Here is a 20,090-nt window from a genome sequence, read left to right as displayed (position 1 = left end):
CGAATGCTCCGGTGTCATCACACGCCACCACAACATATCCACACGAAACCGTCCGCTGGGTGTTTTCAAGCCAGCCAGCACGGAAGATAATTTAACAACCGTATTTTGTTCACGCTATCCCCCATCGGATGCCCGGCGTGGGGTTTCCACTTCATTATAAACTTATCACGGATCACGGCTGCTTGCCCGGGAATGCCATTTTCGGCTGATTCCTATCATCGCCGTCGTTGGGTTTAATGGTGCTATTTCACCGTCCGACCGGCTGCCCACCCACGGGATACGAAACGCTGGCCGATGTCATGCCATACGTCTTACGGGAGTAGCTTATCTGCGATGGCTTTTGGAAGTTGGCGATGGTCCGCGCCACTGCGTACCGAGCTGATCGTGCAACCAATGCTTCGCGTGCCTTGTCCATCGAAGGACAATGGGGAAACTTTTCAATGATTCAGGTGAATCTGAAATGAGGCCAGGCTTAAACGTTAAAGCATTACCGATCGAAGAATAATCCGTGGCATTTGGCATCCCCATCGCTTACGACGGTGTTTCAATTGAAAGCCAAGTTAAGGGTTTTACAATGAGCCTTGTTAGCGAGATAAATTGTTCCTAGGTCCACATCCAATAAACTCTTCAATTGAAGGGAGTACATATCAATAATATGACTCTTTTTCTTACAGTTAAAAAATGCTGCTGCCAACGTACTGCGGGAAACCTGGCTAATCTACAAACATACTCGTCTGGTGAAACGTGTCAATCCCGGGCGTGTACGAACGCATCAGAGAAAATTTCTTCTAGCGATTTACGCGTAAGTACCGCTTCACGCACCTATTTATCTTAAACCGAGTATATTCACATACACACCGTCAAATGTGTTACTAATTCTATCATCATAAAGGCGCTAACTCTTGTCGTCACCGCTGAGTTCGTCTTATCACTAATTCGCATCACAAAGTTTAGTTAGCAAACTTCGTTAAGCTTAACGCGATACTAACCGCCCACTCGTGCGAGGTGATCGTTCTAATGATTAGCCATATAATTTCCACCCTCTTAAAGGGTAGACCACCACTTGTTTGCCGTTGCATGACGCGCGGAAATCGTCTGATTGCATTTTGATCAAATCATAGCGAGTGCAATTTGCAAGCTCACACAGCGAATACAGCGTATGCTTTTGCTTTACTGTTCCATTGGTGAATGCTGTCATGAATCAGACGATAAAAAGCGCTCTTCTAGAGCTATGTGGATGTTTTGTACATTAAACTTGTGAATCCATATTTATTTTCTCTTAATAAACATTCTTTTGATGTATTTCTACTTTTTTCTCTTCAAGACTTCGAAAGGTTAAAATGGATCAGCGTAAATTGATGGACAATGCTAACACCATCACCGACATGGCAAAGGTAATTATTGTTTGTAGGATAAACAGGCACTGGCAAATAGTGGTAACAAGTTCCTGGTAGTTAGAAGTCGAAACGTTGGCTCAGGCACAGTTTGAAAATTGAAAATTGAACCCTATTGCAGGGAATATTTTGATACAATAATGTTTCTGATTTATGTTTCTCTTCTCTCAAAGACTCAAAACACTGTGTACGAGATCGTATCGGATATGTCAACCAGACAGGACGCTTTGGAGGAACGTATCACTAGTCTAGAAGATAAGTTAACATCCCTACAGGTAAATGGCAATCTGCCAGCCATCACGAGCACCTCCCCCCTGTGCATCACGCTAATGCCATAATGTGTATCCCCCCGTTTTTCCCCCCCTCTTGCTTCAGACACAAATCGAAAATCTTCCGGAAGTGTTAACGCGATGCCTAACGCAGCATCAGGAGCGGGTGGATCAGCGCCGTAACTTCCTGCACCCGGATGCAGCGGCCACGGGTTCGTCGTCCGGCTTGCCAACGCCGGCGCCACCCCTCGGCTCGCCGCTGATGCTGCCGCACTCCAGGTACCGTGAAGCATGCCGCAAAAATTTCCTATTTTCATAGAGTTCCACACCAGCGTTACCAATGTTGCTCGCTCAAACCATCCCACCTTCACCCGAACAAAACCAACCAACCAACCAACCAACCAACCAACCAATCAACTAACCAACTAGTATGCATCAGCATGGCGCATGGCGCAGAATGTCTGGACCGAATACCGGTTTGGAAGTACGAAACAGAACCGATACAGCTGTCTGATTGACATTTAAGTTAAAAAAAAAATAGCATCGGCCACTAAGCGTCGGTGGAGAAAATGGTATTTGCCAAGCGTGATTCGCGGGACATCGCTTGAAGCCTATGAAGCTCTACTCTACCAACATTACAATTACTACAACCCGCACAACAATTACTACAACAGCTACTACTACTACCCACAGCTACTGCTAACACCACCACATCACTACCACCACTACCAGTATCACTAATAACTTCTACCACAACAACAACAAAACCGAATCAACTCAACGGCGACGGCTTCTAGTTCACTTCCAAGTCGATGTTCGGTGTGTTTGTGTTGCTCATCATGTTTCGTAAACCAGTTTCTCTTTTAGGAGTGTACCGTCGACCTCGACACCGGCCTACCCGTGGCCCGCCAGCCCGATTCTGCCGCCCATCTCGAGCCGGACGCCCCACCTCGTGCCGGAAACACTGTTGCCACCGTCGACGACGAGTGCGTCGACCGTTGGTGGACCGGCGGCGTCCTCCTCGTCCACGTCGGTGGCGCTGGTGCCCGCGTCGGCCAACTCCTCGTACGGCAACAACATCGGCACACAGTCCGCGTACGGCAACACGATGGCAACACCTCCGTATGCCGCGCACAACAACGCCCAGTCATCCACCGGCGACACGCATCTGGGTAGCCATCGGACAGGCAGCTGAATCGAGCTAACCGATCCCAACCATCCCCCGCTCCTGCCACCGCCGGCCGCGTCCGACTCCATCCATTCCGACCTGTTCCTATCTTCCTCCGGCAGCTCGACCAGCTGCTACGCCACACCTTCGCTCGCCTCGGGATCGGTGGCCGGAACTGGCAGCAAGTTCACCAAGCAGCGGGAACGTGCCTCTCGATTCTAGTATCAGGCCGTGCGCAGTGCACCCACCAGTACCGGTTGGGCGGACTAGGCAACTACACAAAGATACCAACACGCAAGAACGCTCGCGATGGTACCGCGTCAGGTACGGGACAGTTGAAGTTTGGCGTGGGTTTTGGAGCTGGAACCGCCGCGAACGCCATCTGCAAGGAAAAAAGACTACTTAGTGATGTAAACGAATACTTTAGAATTTAGGCTAACAAAGGGCAACTAGCCAGTTGCGGGCTGCTGCTTTACGGGGCCCGCCGTAGAACAGCAACTAATAGAGGTGCATTATTAACCCATCACTAGCATAGTTCTTAACTCGACGACGTAGCAAGGGGAAGGGCCAGGGAACGCAGGGAGCAAAGCGGACTAACACAAAACAAACACCTGCACGTAACGCAACCAACGGGGGGGGACAACATTACTTCTACGGCGAGAGAAGTAGCGAAAGAGAGAGAGAGAGAGAGGCGTTAGTACAGAAAACCTAGTTAAGTAGTTCCCCGTTCGTCGACTTAGTTTGATGGTCGATCAAATCGGCCGGTAGTAAACTCGAGAGGTAGCAGCATAGCATTTCCATACATACATATAGTGCGGAACTCTCCACTAAACCTATGAGAACGCATTACGAACCACGAACCTTACCTGACTCATCGAGAATGTCACCATTCGTCTGGTTTGCGAGCGGAAGGCGCTCACATCTCTACCGTTCTGTAGGCGAAATAGCGGATAACGGATTGTGTTGCCTTAAAGTGCACCACAATCACTGCACTGGACGTGGTACATGGCTTTCGAGACAAGTAACGAATTTATCGCTCGATGGACCGGTCTGATTGTGTAGCATCGAACGATCACCACGATTTGTAGACCAACCACAGCATCGCAAACCAACCACCTTGAAACGGTTTCGAGCAACATGATTTCATCGAGTAGCAAACCGTAGTTGCAACTAGAAGAATGTAGCATGATAAGACACCTAAAAGACAGCACATCTCAATGATAATGAGCAGCACTGGTTGCTAACAGTGTTGAGATTTTTTAGTTTTCCCCCACTCCTGTTTCTCTCGAACGCATATGATAGAACACACTTAACTCATAGGCTTAAGCAACCGACAGCACAGCTCTGGATGGCAAACAGAGTCAAGCGTTCTGTCCAACGGAACGAACCTTGCGCCTCCACGAGATTCATCGAACAGATTTCAGCTTGCTAGCTGTGCATTTCAATGTTATTATCCTGCACCGTCAGTATAGTGTAAGCGTTAAGTTTCTTGCTTTATTTTAACTAGCGCAAACGAACAAGAAATTGCCAGCGTTGCATCTGATCTTCCTGATTCGTCCGATGGAGTTTTATACAACGAAGGTCACATTGAAACTGCGTTACCCGTTGATTATTCTAGTCGCTATGCTCACACACACACACACTGTTGTTCCTCTCTTCAATTTGTTACCCTTCAACAGCTTTAATCGTTAATTAGAAAATGTCTTTAAGATGGGAACCAAATGATTCGTTTCAAGAGACATGCTATATAAATGGCCAGGAACTCTATCTCCCTAGATGGCGCAGATTTGGCTAGTCACGAACGCCAATTTGAGCAAGGTGCAGCACGGAACAAACCCACAACACAAAGGCTTTAGCGTAAAAACGCATTATATCCTCCGCACTTCAAGGAGCGCAGTGATGGCGAACTTTTTTTTTTGGTCAAAGTGCCGCGTTCAAACACCCCACTGCGTAATGTGATAAATGATGTAGAAATTCATAGCAAAAGAAGGTGCAGCGCGCTTCTTATTTTAATCGCATATTTTACTATATTTTCGACGCAATCAAGGACCCCGACCACGAGCCCACGGGCGATGCGTTTGTTAGGAGCAAATTTGGATAAAGTTAGCTTAGGCGAAAGCAAATTTGATAATTATTAGCCAGCCACTCGAGTATGAACGATGCAAACCCTACTGATGAAACTGTACATGATTGCAGGATAGTTTAGAAACTGTTTAGTTTACTTGACTTCTGCCCCTATCCTAAGCTCCTGTTATGCTTTGCATCCTTTACTTTCTGATTTAAGTGCCTCGCTTGTGGAACAAGCAAAACATGACCGTTCCAGCTCTTCTTGCTCCTACTAATCGAACATTTTCGCTCCTTATTTTTCCCCTAAAACTTATTGTGCAACTTTTCGTCAAATTCAATGTAACCCATTGCAGGCTGTGCACAGGAAGGTAAAAAAACAAAAGCTTTAGCTTCGTCGAGCAAACGATCGAGCAAACTGTTCCCCGACCAACACTTGCATAGGCGATATGTTATTAGATGATTGCAATTGTTTTTCGAATTTTCCCCAAAAACGGCATGTGCAAACTTCATGCAAAAAGGGTAGCATTAAAGCGGGTAGCGCGACACACATGATCGTGTGATAGGTGTGCAAAGATAGTCATCACGATACTGCATCGATTAAACTCATTTCAAATTACGAAACGATCGCGATCGCTTTTAAAAAAAAGGGGGTGGAGAAAACTCGAGCACAGCAGATACATGGGGAAGGGATACATAAACCGACCATAGTTTATACAAAACCACAGTTCAATGGGCGTGCGTCCACCAGTTTGAAGCGCTTTAACTTCAACGAGAAAAAGAAAAAAAACATTCAACTATGCACAAGAAGAACGACATGATGCCCACACATGATAGGTACATATTTTCCGACGAGCTCTTCTTATCATCCATTAGCTGTAATGAATCGGTTTCCCGATAAACGCCGGAGGACGAGGCCTCTCAAAACGCCCGTAAACAGCGCACCGCATATGCGATATTAAACGGTTCTCCCCCAGTTTTACGCTCTCTCGCCGTGTGCTCCCGCGTGTTTGCACATGTTAGTGGAGAAGTAGAACAAAATTAAAACGAACTAGTTAAATATAAATCGAACAACAACAATGTCTTGGTAATATTGCTTTAAATAATGTAACGGAGGAATCAAATTTACCCCGTGCGGAAAACGACCCACCGGACGTGCGTTACCCCTGTTGGCGTTCCTTTCCGTGAGTTACCTTTGTTGTAGAGAGATGTTTTAAGTTCAGAAACGCATTTTAAATGTTTTGGTGGATTTTTCTTATCATTCCCCATATCATTTCCCTTCTTCAAAATTATTTATATTTTTAGGATTACGGCTTGACGCCGTATTGTCAAATACTTCAAAATTACTTTCGTCAATAATTTAACCAAATGTCTTATGTACGTGCCGACAGGGAAATGCTCTAAACGGTGGGTTGTTTTCGTACGGTGTTGGTAATTAAACATAGAAATACACAGAATATAAAATAAAAACCCCCAAAACCTAGGTCGTTCCTGTGAAAAAAAGAAGATTTAGACACATATAAAATTGCGTTTAAGACGCTAGGCAACAGCAAATTATAGTTCGTCATTCAAATGTACGTGTGTGTGTGTTTGTTCGGCAAAAGTTTAAAAGAAAAATTCAAACCCCATAATCCTACACCAATCGGCACCGTAACTTTCGATACAATTACGCAGCTTACAGCAAAACGTATGCAACGTATGCGGAAAATAGGGTGCTACTTAAAAGTAATCGTACCATCCAACAGCTGACTATGGAATCAAGCGTTTACTTTAACTGTAATTTGCAGGGTTTTTTTTATTCAAGTCACAATTTCGTTGTCCATGTGCAGCCGAACAATTTGCCAAAACAATGCAACACCGACCACTGTGAGAAGCAACAACAAAAAACAGTTAATGATAAGAGGTTCTCTTAAGTTTCGTAGGCTTCAGTTCTGGTTTCAGTAATCGGTTGATCGTGATTAGCAAAAAAAAAACAACCTCCCACGAAGAGCAAAGATCGATAAACTCCTGCTGTAAAACGACACTAGCAAGGTAGAAAATCTACCGCTCGTACGTACAGCTCACTTTGGAACGTTTTGATACTTCTCTCTTCTCTAGCAATACATTTAAATTATCAAAAGCTAGACACGGCGATCGCACCAACTAGATGCTAGATGGAAGGGTATAAAGGGTATAAAGTAAACACACACACACAGATCCAATTAAGCATTTGCCATCTTTGCTATTAGCGAACTGTAGATCGTCGATCGTGCATCGAAGTAGAGGTTCCCTTGCAAAAAGAAAAACAAACAACAGTACGTTGAAGTAGCCTTAATGTTTGCATTATAGTAGCAGCAAAGATTTAAAACATTTAAACCTTAAACACGTGGTGATAGTTGGAACAGGAGTTCAAGCAGCTTACCATTTGCTGCGCCAAACGTGTTGGGGCTAGGGGCTGAAGCGAAAGCGTAAATCCAACACGGAAGTCACCGAGCAACAACAAAAACTAAAAATTTATTAGGCTCAGAAAAAAGGCGAATGTATCAAATTTAAATTTATTTACTCGCGTATTCCGTTACTTTTTTAACAGAAGCCTACCAATTAAAAACAAAATTAAACAGAGAAAGCGTTAAAAGTTAATACTCAAATTTTAAAGCATATACACCATTTTTAACACATTTATTGCGTAGCTACAGGTTAGAAGCACGAAACAAGAAGGCCCACCTCCGAACGGGGTAACGAAGCTGATTGCGATGCGAGTCCCTTCCTCAGCTCAAGCACCAGCGATCAAGGGATATCGAAAAGGATATAAAACTGATACATGATCGTGCATATGCTCTCTCTCTATATCTTCATGTCGATAATTGTTGTGCACCTGCAAGTGCGAATTGTTATCTCACTCTCCAGTTAGGAACTGTCGCTCATCGGTTAACCGTACGCATGCTCTTTCCCAATCCAAGGGACAACGAACACAACAAATCGTTATTCCACTTCTGGCGATCGCGATGTAGCGTGTAACGTTGGTGATCAGCAAGCTGTCGGTGGTAATGGTGGACGATTTTTAACCCAACTTCGAATTTCCCGTTTCATCGTGTTACTACGCTAATTGGGACTGTTTCTTCGCCATTTGCTCCCAACTACCTACCTACCTACCTACCAACCTACCTACCTAACGACTTACCTTTGATGGTTATTCCTATATCTACATACTTACATAGCTATCTTTATACGAAACCTATACCCTTTTTCCGTGTTAAACTTCTTCAAGCAACATTAGCGTAGACAAAAAACCATCTACCCGTAGCTGAACGGGTAAGGCGAAAGCGAAACAATACTACGGCCATCAAAACTAATTTACTCTACACACATTGATCAAAGCAACCATATGATGCAGATAAACACACCGACTGGCGCACTATACATAACCTTCGAGGAGGTCTCTTCTTTACGAGAGCTGACGCAACATTAAAACGAACCATATTTATATATGAATCCAGCACACTGCAGGTACACTCCATACTCATCCGTGTACCGTATCCGTATCGTACCAGTCGCATTATTCACTCGCAAGAAGCCAGAAAGATGGACAGAAGGTAGAACCCCCCACAACAACAACAAAAAAAAACATAACAGAATGCCAAACGATGTAAACGAAGCAAAGAATGGCTAAATTCACTATCTCGCGCATAAGAAGATAGGCGCTCACAGCGCGCATAACTCACATAACCAACCAAGGAATCGAAATGACCAATTTCTAATGCCGGTTCTGTAGCGGTTGTAGCAGTTAGCGGGACGTTTGATATTATCGTCTGTATAGCATAAGTTTTATATTCAAATATTTGCCAGTTATTCGGATAGTAGAACTTATCTTTCACTTCTCTTTTTTTCTTCTTCTTCTAATACCTAGTACCATAGGGTTTAGGCACGTTAGTTTAGTTGCCGCTAGCTAGCGAGCTAGCGTAGGTTGCGATAGTTTGTTCAATTCGCGTTCACGTTTAGCCAGTGTTTTGTGGGCTGCCGTCTCATTCGTTTCCAAAACTGCAGCAACGACACGCACACAAAACAAATCCATACCAATACGGACGGATGCTCAGCGCAAACGCATTAGTAGGAGCAGTGTAAAGGTTATTCATTTCGTGAACCAGATGGAAGCTCTTTGCAAAACAAAGCAAAAATCAATAGCGAAAAACGGGGGACGGAAAAGGTGATCGCAGAGAATGAAAGGAGATGTATTCAACCCAATAAATGCCAACAATGGCGTGGCGTCGTACACTAAACGAAGTAACAACAAAAAAAATTCAAAATATAGCAAACAAATAAAGACACTTCTAGGAATAGTATTTAAAAGAAAACTAAAAAAACCAAATAAAACAATTCATAAAACGAAAAACCACACTTGCATAAATGTAGCTTTATAGTGTCAAAACAACCACAGTCTAATTAAAGCCTAAAAGAAGCAGTAACATAAATCCCAAGCATTACGGTAGATACTAGGTAACAGGCATGTATTATTTGGCGTTTCGGATTTTTTTTTCTTTCTTGTCTGACCACATAGTAAAACTATAAAAATACAAAACAAGACAGAACATGGACGGGGCTAAAGAAAAAAAAAATATTAAATTAGTCACAGAAAGAAAAAGAAACGAAACGAAAGTAAAGATCCACGGTAGTTTGTACAATCTGTCTAAGAAAAATCAACCCCAAACACACACACACACAACATAACAGCATAAAAGTATATCAAAGTAACTATAAAAGAATGCGCGAAGCAACAATGACAAAACACATCGATCCAATACACATACAAACAATTCTTAGTGGAGTTAGATGTCTCAAAACGGATGGGTTTGCCTTAGTTACTAGAGTTCAATTCACGTTCACTTCGCTACGTTGTCCGATCGTAGAGAGAGAGAGAGATACATTTAATGATCTTTATTGCCTACTGTATATATTGTTAAATAGTTCTAATCAAGAGAAAACTAAATAAATTATTATAAAATTGAAATAGATGCAACGGTGTGTTGATGTACCATTTCTTGCCATTGCAGCAGGTGGGGCACGATGACACGTACAATAGGTAAGAATGAAATGTGTGAGAAATAGATTAAATCATGCATACCGTGGGGGGGGAGGGGTGAACAACTCATTAAGGTGATTATCACCTCTGGAAGGTCACGGAAAATTATAGATTACACATTTGACAACCTTCCAGTACCTTGAAATCTTCCGATCGAGTGGAATCAGCACACAGCCATGTGTGCCATGTGGTGGATCATGGCCCTTTTTCTTTCGGCGGCAAAAAAAATCCCAACACACAAAACAAACATGCCACAAAGCAACATGTTTCCCATCCGGCCATTTCGATGGGTAATCGAGATCGGAACGAACAACGATCCACAACAACGCCACCGTTGACACGCAAAGGATGATTTACGCTCGTTAATAAGCCTCCACCAATTGATGATATCGGGGGTGAGAATCTCCGCGGTGTAGGTGACGCACGGTTGTGCTATAAAAACGCGGCATCCAGTTCCGAACATTAACAGTAACCCCCCTGGCATAACAGTAACCAGCATGGCTCGCTTTACTCTACTTGCAGCACTATTCGCTGGGCTAGTGTGTCTGCTGATCGATCATTCGGCAGTGTTCGCCTGGCCGAGCGCTTTACAGGCGGTAAGTGTACAAAGGCACGGGTACAGGAGGCCACCGTTAACTACAGAAAACTCATCACTTTTTTTCCCCGGTGAAATTTAGCCTTCCGATGCATCGCAAATACCTAACTTCCCCGGACCTGGTGACATTCCAAAGCCTCCCGGTATGCTGCACAGCCGGGTAAGTCAAAACAAACGGCCAACCGACCAACGATCGAAGCCCGAGGCCATTATTAACACTATTGTCACCCGCAGGTAGCACGTCAGGCACCGCCCGAAATTCCCGGACAAAATCAATTTCCACCACCGCCGCCGCCGCCGCCCCAAATGTCACAGATGCCACAGACGGTTTGATTCGTTACCCACGGCAATGTACACACTTTTTAACCGGACCCTCATCTTACGTCCTATCCAAACACGTGCTTCCTCCCTTTCTTTGCCATTACTTACAGAGATCCCGTCGAAACGCTAGGACATCGATCGAAATGGCAAACATGCTGCCGGCGCTAGCACCAGTATCGTACATCTCGTTGGCTCGTGAAAAGCGGGCCGCCAAGGGCACGGGCGGAAAGCTTCCCAGTAAGGCGGGATAGGCGACAGAGAAACGCAAACCCCGATTCTTTCGTCTATATATTGGCTGCTGAAGATATGTTATTCCGCGTTAGTCATTAATGCATAAAATAAGGGGGTGTGACACATAGCATATTCATATGTACTACAATCAAACAAATACAGTAACATGCAAGCAAACAATGCACAATCGCCTTAAGATTTCATTTCAACAGTGCTTAACAAAACAAACAAGCAATAATGAGCTGGGAAGTACTGCAAGAATACTTAATGGATCAAAGCAGTAGCGGGTTAAGGTATTTGGAGGCCCCGAGCGGTATGACAGTTGAGGCCCCTCTAATTTGATACTCAACAGGACTTACACTTACTTGACCATTACAGATCACCACTGCTTTGTGGACTTGGCCTGCTGCAACAATCCTCGATGCAGCTTACGATCCAGCGCACCCGTCTGCCAAACCATTGTCCTGGCCATCGTGATGGACGCATAAACGCCATCAATGCCATTCTCCCTCAATTTGGGCCTACCACCCCTCGTCCGGACGTCCGGTGCCATTCTCATGACATGACCATCCCACCGGAGCTTAGCGAGTCTAATGCTCGTCTTTGCAGCGTCTCCTCCATTTTTGTTCCACACATACAGGGCCAAAAAACCTTCTGAACATCTTCCTCTCGAGCGTGGCTTCGTGGGTTTCGTCAGATTTGGGCAGCGCCCATGTCTAACTATCCCATACAGTCACAGTTTCGTTCGTCGCGAAAGTTTTTACGAGTGGAGAAGATTTCTCAGGCAGCAATGTTGTTAACTGCAAAGATGCGATCAACTATCCGGACATCATACCTACGTAAATCGTATAGGTTTTCGCACCGTTAATCTCCAATCCGAGGTTTAGTGCCGCTTGCTCGATCCTATGGTAAGCTTATGCTACATAGGAAAGCCTTAAACAAATTATGTCTATGTCATCAGCGTATGAAAAGATCTGAAAAGACGTATATTAGATTGTCCCCGAAGCTTCCACCTCCGAGACCTTGGATGGCCCTTATTAGTGCAAGATTGAAGAAAAGACAAACCAATCTCCCTGGCATAGGCCAGGCCCTTAGTGGTAGAGAAAAGCCCTGACAGTTTCCCATCCGCCTGATCATTGCCATTCTTTCAAGGTTGGCCGAAATTCCCACGTAGCTCATAGCTATACGACCTTTACCCTGGCTATTCTGTCTTAAGCGGCTTTAAGATGGTTGAACAGAATGGTAGGAGTGTAGCTGCTGTTCCGCCTTCTTCTTCAAGATTTGCTGCAAATTGAAGATCTGATTGGCAAGTGGTTGATATTTCGTTACGAAATATCTGTTTCTGATTGTTTCCAACTAACTCTTCTATGCCAACAAATAGGTCAAGCCGATCTTGTAGCATCAGGGAGAAAATTTTGAAGACGGTATTTCAGGACGCAACTTTAGGCCATCTTGAGCTTGACATTATTTCTGAGGCCTCATACCTCCTATCTTGGTCATAGTGGTCTTAAAAAAAGGTTTACATTTTACAGACTACGGGCTACAGGACACAAGATCCTTCTTCATCTTCATTGGCACTACAACCTCGAGAGGTCTCGGCCTGCCATTTCTGGCTTTCTGTGACTTGATTTTACCCGTGGCAAAGTAGTCAGCCCTGCGCAGGGTGTGAGGTTGTCTGGATGGGATTTGAACCCCGGTCCTGCCGTATGAAGACCGGCGCCGTTATCGCCTCAGCCACCGACCGCCCCACGAATTTTTAAAATTCTTCTTTTAGAAAGGAAATCTTCTTTCGGTACTTACTACTTACTTATCCGAAGCTACAACCGTTACGCAGTCTTCTCTAGTTGCAACAATCCTCGATATTGCCCACAATCCAGCGTTTTCGTCAGCCAATCAATTATCCCGGCCTTTCTGGTGGACACTATCACTCCATCTCCAGTTTGGGCCTACCACTGAGCTGGGTCGCCCAGTGTTATTCTCATGACATGTGCCCAGCCCAGAGGAGCGTTGCAATTCGCTGCATGATGGAGCAACCATCGTACAGCTCGTAGAGCTCGTCATTGTAGCGGTTCTTCCATTGTCCTTCCACACATACGGGGCCAAAAAACCTTCTGAGTATCTTCCTGTCGAACGCGGCTGAGAAAGCTTCGTCGGTTTTGGACAGAGTCCATGTCTTAGAGGCATATGTGAGTGCTGGGACTATAAATGTTCTGTATAAATCTGTACAATTTTGAATGGGGATGTTTTCTCAGGCTGTAGTATGACCGGTTGGCAGCCGGCAACCAATATTCTTTCAGTACGCTAGCAACAATTTTTAAGACCACTGCAATGTACCGTGCACGATACGTTTATTGACCTAGACAGATTTCCTTACTAGACATCAACAGGCACATCGCGTGATACTCTATGTACCTTTTGCAAATGCACACGAAGCGTACACTTTTGGAAAAATTTCTTCCTGCACACGAAGCATTCGTGATTGCGCTGCTCCAAGTGCCGTTTCACGTGGTTTCGATAGCAGGCACGCGTTTGCAGACATTTCCCACACATGTCACATTTGAACGTTTTCCCTTCAATGTGCGTGTCCATGTGCGCCGTTCGCAAGCCTGGTGATTTATATGACTTATTGCAGATCGTACATACATACGGTCGTTCCCCAGTGTGCGTACCTGTAACGAAACAGAAATGTTTAGCTATTAGCTGTTCCTCTTGAGTAGCACGATATTCTTCGATCGTATTCATTATTTGTACTTACGCTCGTGTAACTTCAACGATGCCTGCGAGGAAAATGTTTTAATACATTGCGAACATTGGAACGCTTGCTGCAGTTTCTTCAAATGCTGTGACAATGATTTCCACGATAGAAATTTCTTATCTGAAACCAAACAGTGTAACAATCAGTGATCTCAAGAAACAAAAACATAAAGCAAAACAACTTACCACAATGTGTACACTCGAATTGTTTCGCTTTGCAAAAGAGTCGGACATGTTGTCTTAGATCGACCCGGTCGATTTCCTCCTTGCAGTGGGGACAGTTGGGCGAAAGGTACTCCACGTGCTGGGTGCTAATGTGAATGTTTAGCCTTGCCAGTGAGCTATACTCACACCCGCACGCTTCCAAAGGGCATGGAAACTTGTCCAAATGGGTGATGATATGCTGTTTCAGGTGTAACATATTCTCGAACCTCGCATCACAGATTCCACAGATTCCACTGCCGACATTGACCGTGCCAAGCGCCAAGCCTGTATCATTTTCTTCTCGATTGCATGCACTTCCCGCACACCGACAATTGTGTTCATTCAAATCTTCTTCCCGCAGGTACACATATTCGCAGTACTTGCAGGAAAAGAAGCGCATATGATCGAGTACGATTTTAGAGTCGGTGTGCAGCTTCATATGTTTCGCCAGCCGTGATCGACTGATCAATGCTTTCCCACATATATCGCAAACATAACGATTGATTTCGATGGTTGTGTCAACAGAAACAGCAGCAACAGTCTCGAGTTGCGATGATTCATTTCCGAAACAGGGAGAACCTGGTAAGGAAATTGATTCTGCTCCACAAACTATACTGATGTTAGGATTTTTGGACAACCGGAACGTATCAAGAGCGTATTGTGCAGCGTCACTGGCACCGCTTATCACTTCTTCCTCAATTGTTTCTTCAACATATTCATCCGATAGAGAAAGATGCTGGTTACAATTTGATGCGTCCACTAACGACGCTTCATCCTCTACGTCATATTCATTGCCTTCGATAACATGTTCATTTGGCCTAGGAACGAGGGCTGCCTTTTGCACAAACATCGACTGCAGCAAGCTTTCGGCACGACGACATTTTTGTTTAAAGACGTGAAACTGAAATACAGTCGATTTGCATGTTTGGCATATTTTGTTCGGCATCTCTGGTGTGTTTGTAACCTAAAGAAAGTAAAACCTGTCGGTTAATAATGGTTTGAACCTCTTTTGAACCACACCACTTGCCTGTATGCCGATGCAGTCCGCGATCACTTCGCGCAGCGCCACAAACGTGCCATCCACAATTGCATCCGTAAACATGTTAAACAGAAGCTCGCTCATGTCTGTTTGAGACAAACAGATGCGGCACACTTTTTGCAAATCGATGTCCAAGCAAATTTCGCTCATTTTCACCATTCCTCGGTGCCGCTATTTGAAAAACATTGCTGCTTACTAAAATTCCGCGAAAATAACTTTGTTTACAATTTTGCGCTGGTGAAATGTCAAAATGGCTCTGTTTATGTTGATCCATGCAGCCAATTAATCGGTTTTTCAAATGCTACTCAAAGTTTACGGTACTTTTGCAATAACAAAAACAATGCAACAATTAACTTTACTTAAGCACCAACAATGTCGGTATGTTGGTGCAGAAAACAACGAGTCCGAACATATTAATCTCATCTTATCAGTGTTTTCCGGTGTGCCGGTTCGTGACGTTCGAAAGAAATGCAGTGTTGAACACTCCACTATAAACCACATAAAATTAGGCTGAATCAGTTTTGGCTGCCAGACATACGGGGACAACAATACAAAAGCGCAGCAAGCACGAAAACTTTTGCATTTTCAGATTATGTGAGCGGTTTTTTACAAGTATTGTCCTGTGGTTAAAATAAACATTCAGCAGAAAAAAAAGAAACATCACGATGGAAACGCAAGACCTGGAACTTACCATCGCTGCGGAGGAGATATGCCGCACCTGTCTGGCTGCGGCCGATCGAACGCAGCTTAAACCGATATTTTGTAATGAAATTTTGGATGGACGCATAGTGCCGTTTCCGAGCGTACTGGAATTGGTGATCGGTGAAAAGGTAGGCAAATACCCTCAATACTATCGAATTATCGCCGACGAGTACATTCAACCACAATGTATTGCAGATCGTGAAGCATGAAAAACTTCCCAACAATGTATGCGCGGAGTGTAAAGGCAAGCTGCGGGATCTTTATCTCTTCGTTGGCACGGCACAAAAATCGAACAAACTTCTGTACGAAATATTTACCGTTCAACCCTCCCATCCGGTGAACGCGAAAAAACCCGAAACCAAGCATGCGGAGGCTCAAACAGATGGGGTGGAAGAATGCTTCAAGCCGGGCCCAGGTAGCATCCCATTCCCAGGGAGTGTAACTAGAATCGACGTCGGGACACAGTACGTAAACCACACGGCCGAAATGTATTGCCAAACGGACGGGGGGCAATATGTACTGCTGGAAAACATGGATGTGAAAAATGTGCCTAACGAAGTCGTTAAAGAGGATGGGAACGATTTAATTACACCGATAATTATAGATGATGAAGAGGATAAGTCATCTGAAGAAAACGAGCTTTTTCGCGAAAGTCCTATCGAATGTACGTTGATGAACTTCGGCAGTGTTGCTGACGATGCAGACGAAGATGGTGATGACGATGATGAAGAGGATGATGATGATGACGGAGACAACAAGTACGAAATGGTTCTCCTGGCAAACGAAACAAATGCGGACGATTGTTTCACACTTCGACCGATAAAGACGGATCGAAAGCAGCCAAGCGAACGATCGAAGGAGCCTGTGGCCAGCAACACATCGAAAACATCCATGCAAAGAAACCTAAGCCTGCCTAGGCCTGCAATCGATGGGGAACAAACGCAACCATCACATCGACTAAGGGGCAAAAGGGCTTACTGCAGCTACTGCAACTGGTATGGCCGACCGGCAGGGCTGGAGCAACATTTTCAAGTGCACAAAGAAACGTTCGAGCTTTGCCTGGAGTCGAACGAGTACTACCGCTGCTCCGATTGCTACACGGTATTTATCTCCCAGATACACTTCATCGAACACTTCGCCACCAGCTGCAATCCCATACCGGGCGAGCAGTACGTGCACAGCGCGGACCTCAACAAGCACGAATCGTTTTACCTTAACGGGCTCGATATATGTGTTCCGAGGCTTAAGACGTTCAAAAAGGTCGGCAACAAATATCAGTGCGGCCGGTGCGTGAAGCACGTTGCCAACAGCTTCGATGCAATGCGCCCGCACTTGCTGGCGCACGAAGCGGAGGAAGACAGAACCGACGACGTCGAGCTGCTGTGGAAGAGCAACCATCTCCACCGGATACATGTCTGCGGTATATGCAAGGTTCAGTTTCCGGACGCAACCTACATCCGGCAGCATCTCTACTTTCACCAGGACTCGTTCATCTGCATTTACGGCTGCGGTACGATCTTCGCTAGCTTCCTGCAAATGACACGGCACATCGAAAGTAAACATTTGAAAGCAGGCCACGAAAGCGTGGCGGAAGTCTGCACAGCTGGGGATAAAGCACCGGATGAATGCTACCAGTGTGCACAGTGCGGCAAAACGCTCGCCAGTGCAGAGTCACTCAAAGCGCACATGAAGAACCACTCGCGCAGATACGTGTGCACGGAGTGTAATAAGTGTTTCGGACAGAAAAGCGACCTTACCAACCATTGCCGCATCCACACGGACGATCGTCCGTACGCGTGCAAGCTGTGCGACAAGCGGTTCCGCACAAACAGCCACGTTCGGGACCACATGTTTACGCACGAAAATGTTAACAAATACGAGTGCGACGTGTGCCACAAGATGTTCAAGGCAAAGCGCATCCTGGCGGCCCACGCACGATTGCACGCCGGCGAGAAACCGTACCACTGCAAGCTGTGTAACAAATGTTTCTCGCGCAAGCAACACCTCATATCGCATCAGAAAACGCACTTCAAGCCTAGCAGCTCCGGAACGGCCACTGGAAGCGGGAAACAAATTAAACGTGCCTCGTGAACGATTGGCGAGGAGAGGAGCTACAATAAGAGTATGGTTTATATGCTTTGGGGGGGGGGCTGTTCTTCTAGCGCCCGTGAATTCCGACGATGAGATCCCATCGATGATAAGATATTAAGGCAGATGAGGCTTACGGGACGCTTGGATTAAGGGGGTATTTTTCGAGGTAGATGAGCCTTGGGCAACTGAGATAAGGCATCATGGACGCGCGAGATCTTCTGGATGACGAGAACCTTGGCGATCGCTCACTCCTCATCCACACTACTTGTATAGCTTGTAGCTGGCTAATTTTGCAAATAAAAAGCGTTGGTCAAAGAGTTTTTTTTAATAAAACAGCCTTCATTTCCCCCATGCCAAAATGGTTATAATATTTTTACAAAATTCGACTCTGAAGCATAGTTGGAGGGGAAGGCTTGCCGTGCGCAATGTTTCCTGAGCTGGACGCGGTCATATCTCAAACACAACCGTCTACATGTGCACCACCGAACGAATGCTTTTGCCTTCGTGCATCAGCGTAAACGCGTCGTTGATCTTGTCCAGGCCCATGGTGTGCGTGATGAACTCGTCCACCTTCAGCTCCTTCCGCAGATACTGCTCAACCAGCTTCGGAACGCTCTCGACGCTTTTCCATCCACCGAAGGCCGTCCCCTTCCAGGTGCGGCCCGTTACCAGCTGGAACGGACGGGTGGCGATTTCCTTGCCGGCCTCCGCTACGCCAACGATCACCGACACTCCCCAGCCCCGCGTGCAAGATTCCAGCGCAGCACGCATCGTGTTAACGTTGCCGACACACTCGAACGTGTAGTCCAGTCCGCCATCGGTTTGCGCAATCAGCACCTGTTGAATCGGTTCCTGGAAGTCGTTCGGATTGACAAACTCGGTGCAGCCGAACTGTTTCGCGATCGCAAACTTGTCCGGATTAATGTCGACGCCAATGATGCGGGTTGCGCCCGCCGCCTTACAGCCCATAACGACCGCAAGCCCAACCGCACCCAGACCCCACACAGCACAGGAGCTGCCGGGCTCTACCTTGGCGGTATTAAGGGCCGCCCCGTAGCCGGTCGGGATGCCGCACCCAAGCAGGCACACCTTCTCCAGCGCAGCGCTCGCATCAATCTTCGCCAACGACACTTCCGCCACCACGGTGTACTCGGCAAACGTGGACGTTCCCATGAAGTGGTAGATAGGCTGCCCGTTGCACGTGAACCGCGTCGTACCGTCCGGCATCACTCCCTTGCCCTGGGTCGCACGCACCTTCGGGCAGAGATTGGTTTTCGGGCTCTTGCAGAACCGGCACTTGAAGCATTGCGGAATGTACAGCGGAATGACATGGTCACCCGGCCGGAACTTGGTAACACCTTCGCCCACACTCTCCACCACGCCCGCACCCTCGTGTCCAAGGATGACGGGGAAGATGCCTTCCGAATCCAGCCCACCGAGCGTGTACGCATCCGTGTGGCACACGCCGGATGCGGTCACTTTGATGCGAACTTCGCCAGCGTTGGGTGGAGCTACCTCGACCGTTTCTATCGCGAGCGGTTGCTTCGGCTCCCAGGCAACGGCCGCCTTGCACTTGATCACCTGCGCAGCAAGAGAAAAGTGTGGCTAAGTTGCGTGTCGGCATGCCGGGCATGGGGTTGAAGCGAAGCGGTAGCCAATGCCCCATTCCTTACCTGACCAACAGTTGAAGCCATCGTGTCCGTCTATCCGTACAAACTCCGCAGATGCGAATCGGCCGTTAGTAAAATGTGTCTTATCAAACCGGAGCACGATGATAAGCCGGTTTTTCTTTATTTTTCACTGTTGGAAATGATCAAAGAAAAAGAACAAACTACCGAACTGCTTGACGTTTTGACACGGACACAGTTGCACCGCACCGAAGAAAGCCTCGCGGACATGGTGGGATACAGTGCAACGACTGATTTGCCAACCGTTCTCCTTAAATTGCATCGATTGCAGTTCAATTTACGCTAAGAAGATTGTGTTTATTGAATGTCCTATTTTTGTAGCTGAAAATCAGCTGTTTTGATGCATTTTACCAACACTGGACACACTGTACACCGCACTCGTTCCATGCGAGTTGGCTTGAAACTTACTGTAAGCGAAACAGGGTGAAGCGTTGAAGGTTATTTCATGGCATGCTTCGTCCGGTCGACGTAAAAGCGAAGGCCGGTGGAGAATCGTCCCTAGTACCGCGATGAG

General features: G+C 46.1%; 5 protein-coding genes across 23 annotated transcripts in view; 3 read left to right on the top strand and 2 right to left on the bottom strand.

Moving 5' to 3' along the window:
* The window catches only part of LOC118506020 (small conductance calcium-activated potassium channel protein), a 146,582-nt gene extending 136,699 nt beyond the window's left edge, over nt 1-9,883 (top strand). For 14 of the 19 annotated variants that reach the window (XM_036042614.1, XM_036042615.1, XM_036042613.1 and 11 more), the window contains 5 exons: nt 675-802; nt 1,325-1,394; nt 1,568-1,669; nt 1,770-1,942; nt 2,519-9,883. In XM_036042614.1, the coding sequence (XP_035898507.1) occupies nt 675-802; nt 1,325-1,394; nt 1,568-1,669; nt 1,770-1,942; nt 2,519-2,858 (813 nt within the window). In that variant the 3' untranslated portion in view covers nt 2,859-9,883. Of the gene's footprint in view, nt 1-674; nt 803-1,324; nt 1,395-1,567; nt 1,670-1,769; nt 2,092-2,518 lie in introns of all 19 variants that reach the window. The other 5 variants (XM_036042612.1, XM_036042610.1, XM_036042611.1 and 2 more) reach the window with 3 other exon arrangements.
* A 510-nt stretch (nt 9,884-10,393) lies between these two features.
* Nucleotides 10,394-11,278, top strand: LOC118506019. Its single transcript, XM_036042605.1, has 4 exons — nt 10,394-10,547; nt 10,629-10,706; nt 10,781-10,873; nt 10,978-11,278. Exons 1-4 carry the CDS (start codon nt 10,449-10,451, stop codon nt 11,116-11,118), a joined length of 411 nt encoding a protein of 136 aa, XP_035898498.1. The 5' UTR covers nt 10,394-10,448; the 3' UTR covers nt 11,119-11,278.
* A 2,151-nt stretch (nt 11,279-13,429) lies between these two features.
* LOC118506011 (zinc finger protein 567-like) lies at nt 13,430-15,505 on the bottom strand. Its single transcript, XM_036042596.1, has 4 exons — nt 15,084-15,505; nt 14,039-15,020; nt 13,854-13,973; nt 13,430-13,767 (listed from the first exon to the last, which is right to left on the bottom strand). The coding sequence occupies exons 1-4, from the start codon at nt 15,252-15,254 to the stop codon at nt 13,472-13,474; spliced, it is 1,569 nt and encodes a 522-aa protein (XP_035898489.1). The 5' UTR covers nt 15,255-15,505; the 3' UTR covers nt 13,430-13,471.
* An 89-nt stretch (nt 15,506-15,594) lies between these two features.
* LOC118506010 (zinc finger protein 16-like) lies at nt 15,595-18,239 on the top strand. Its single transcript, XM_036042595.1, has 2 exons — nt 15,595-15,925; nt 15,993-18,239. The coding sequence occupies exons 1-2, from the start codon at nt 15,761-15,763 to the stop codon at nt 17,886-17,888; spliced, it is 2,061 nt and encodes a 686-aa protein (XP_035898488.1). The 5' UTR covers nt 15,595-15,760; the 3' UTR covers nt 17,889-18,239.
* On the bottom strand, nt 18,195-19,763 carry LOC118506014 (alcohol dehydrogenase class-3). The gene is made up of 2 exons (XM_036042600.1): nt 19,562-19,763; nt 18,195-19,469 (listed from the first exon to the last, which is right to left on the bottom strand). Exons 1-2 carry the CDS (start codon nt 19,580-19,582, stop codon nt 18,357-18,359), a joined length of 1,134 nt encoding a protein of 377 aa, XP_035898493.1. The 5' UTR covers nt 19,583-19,763; the 3' UTR covers nt 18,195-18,356.
* Nucleotides 19,764-20,090: the final 327 nt, after the last annotated feature.

Source organism: Anopheles stephensi, chromosome 2, assembly GCF_013141755.1.
Source record: "Anopheles stephensi strain Indian chromosome 2, UCI_ANSTEP_V1.0, whole genome shotgun sequence".
Lineage (NCBI taxonomy): Eukaryota > Metazoa > Arthropoda > Insecta > Diptera > Culicidae > Anopheles > Anopheles stephensi.
The sequence above is the reverse complement of the archived record's forward strand: the minus strand, read 5'-3'. Positions and strand labels throughout refer to the sequence as shown.

Coding starts and splice junctions, on each gene's coding strand:
- LOC118506019 (XM_036042605.1), top strand. CDS start 10,449: ATGGCTCGCTTTACTCTACTTGCAGCACTATTCGCTGGGCTAGTGTGT. Junction 10,707..10,780: donor CCGGTATGCTGCACAGCCGG/GTAAGTCAAAAC, acceptor TGTCACCCGCAG/GTAGCACGTCAGGCACCGCC. Junction 10,874..10,977: donor TGTCACAGATGCCACAGACG/GTTTGATTCGTT, acceptor CATTACTTACAG/AGATCCCGTCGAAACGCTAG.
- LOC118506014 (XM_036042600.1), bottom strand. CDS start 19,582: ATGGCTTCAACTGTTGGTCAG. Junction 19,470..19,561: donor TGGCTTCAACTGTTGGTCAG/GTAAGGAATGGG, acceptor CTTGCTGCGCAG/GTGATCAAGTGCAAGGCGGC.
- LOC118506010 (XM_036042595.1), top strand. CDS start 15,761: ATGGAAACGCAAGACCTGGAACTTACCATCGCTGCGGAGGAGATATGC. Junction 15,926..15,992: donor AATTGGTGATCGGTGAAAAG/GTAGGCAAATAC, acceptor AATGTATTGCAG/ATCGTGAAGCATGAAAAACT.
- LOC118506011 (XM_036042596.1), bottom strand. CDS start 15,254: ATGGTGAAAATGAGCGAAATTTGCTTGGACATCGATTTGCAAAAAGTG. Junction 13,974..14,038: donor ATTCGAGTGTACACATTGTG/GTAAGTTGTTTT, acceptor GTTTGGTTTCAG/ATAAGAAATTTCTATCGTGG. Junction 13,768..13,853: donor ATCGTTGAAGTTACACGAGC/GTAAGTACAAAT, acceptor GTTTCGTTACAG/GTACGCACACTGGGGAACGA.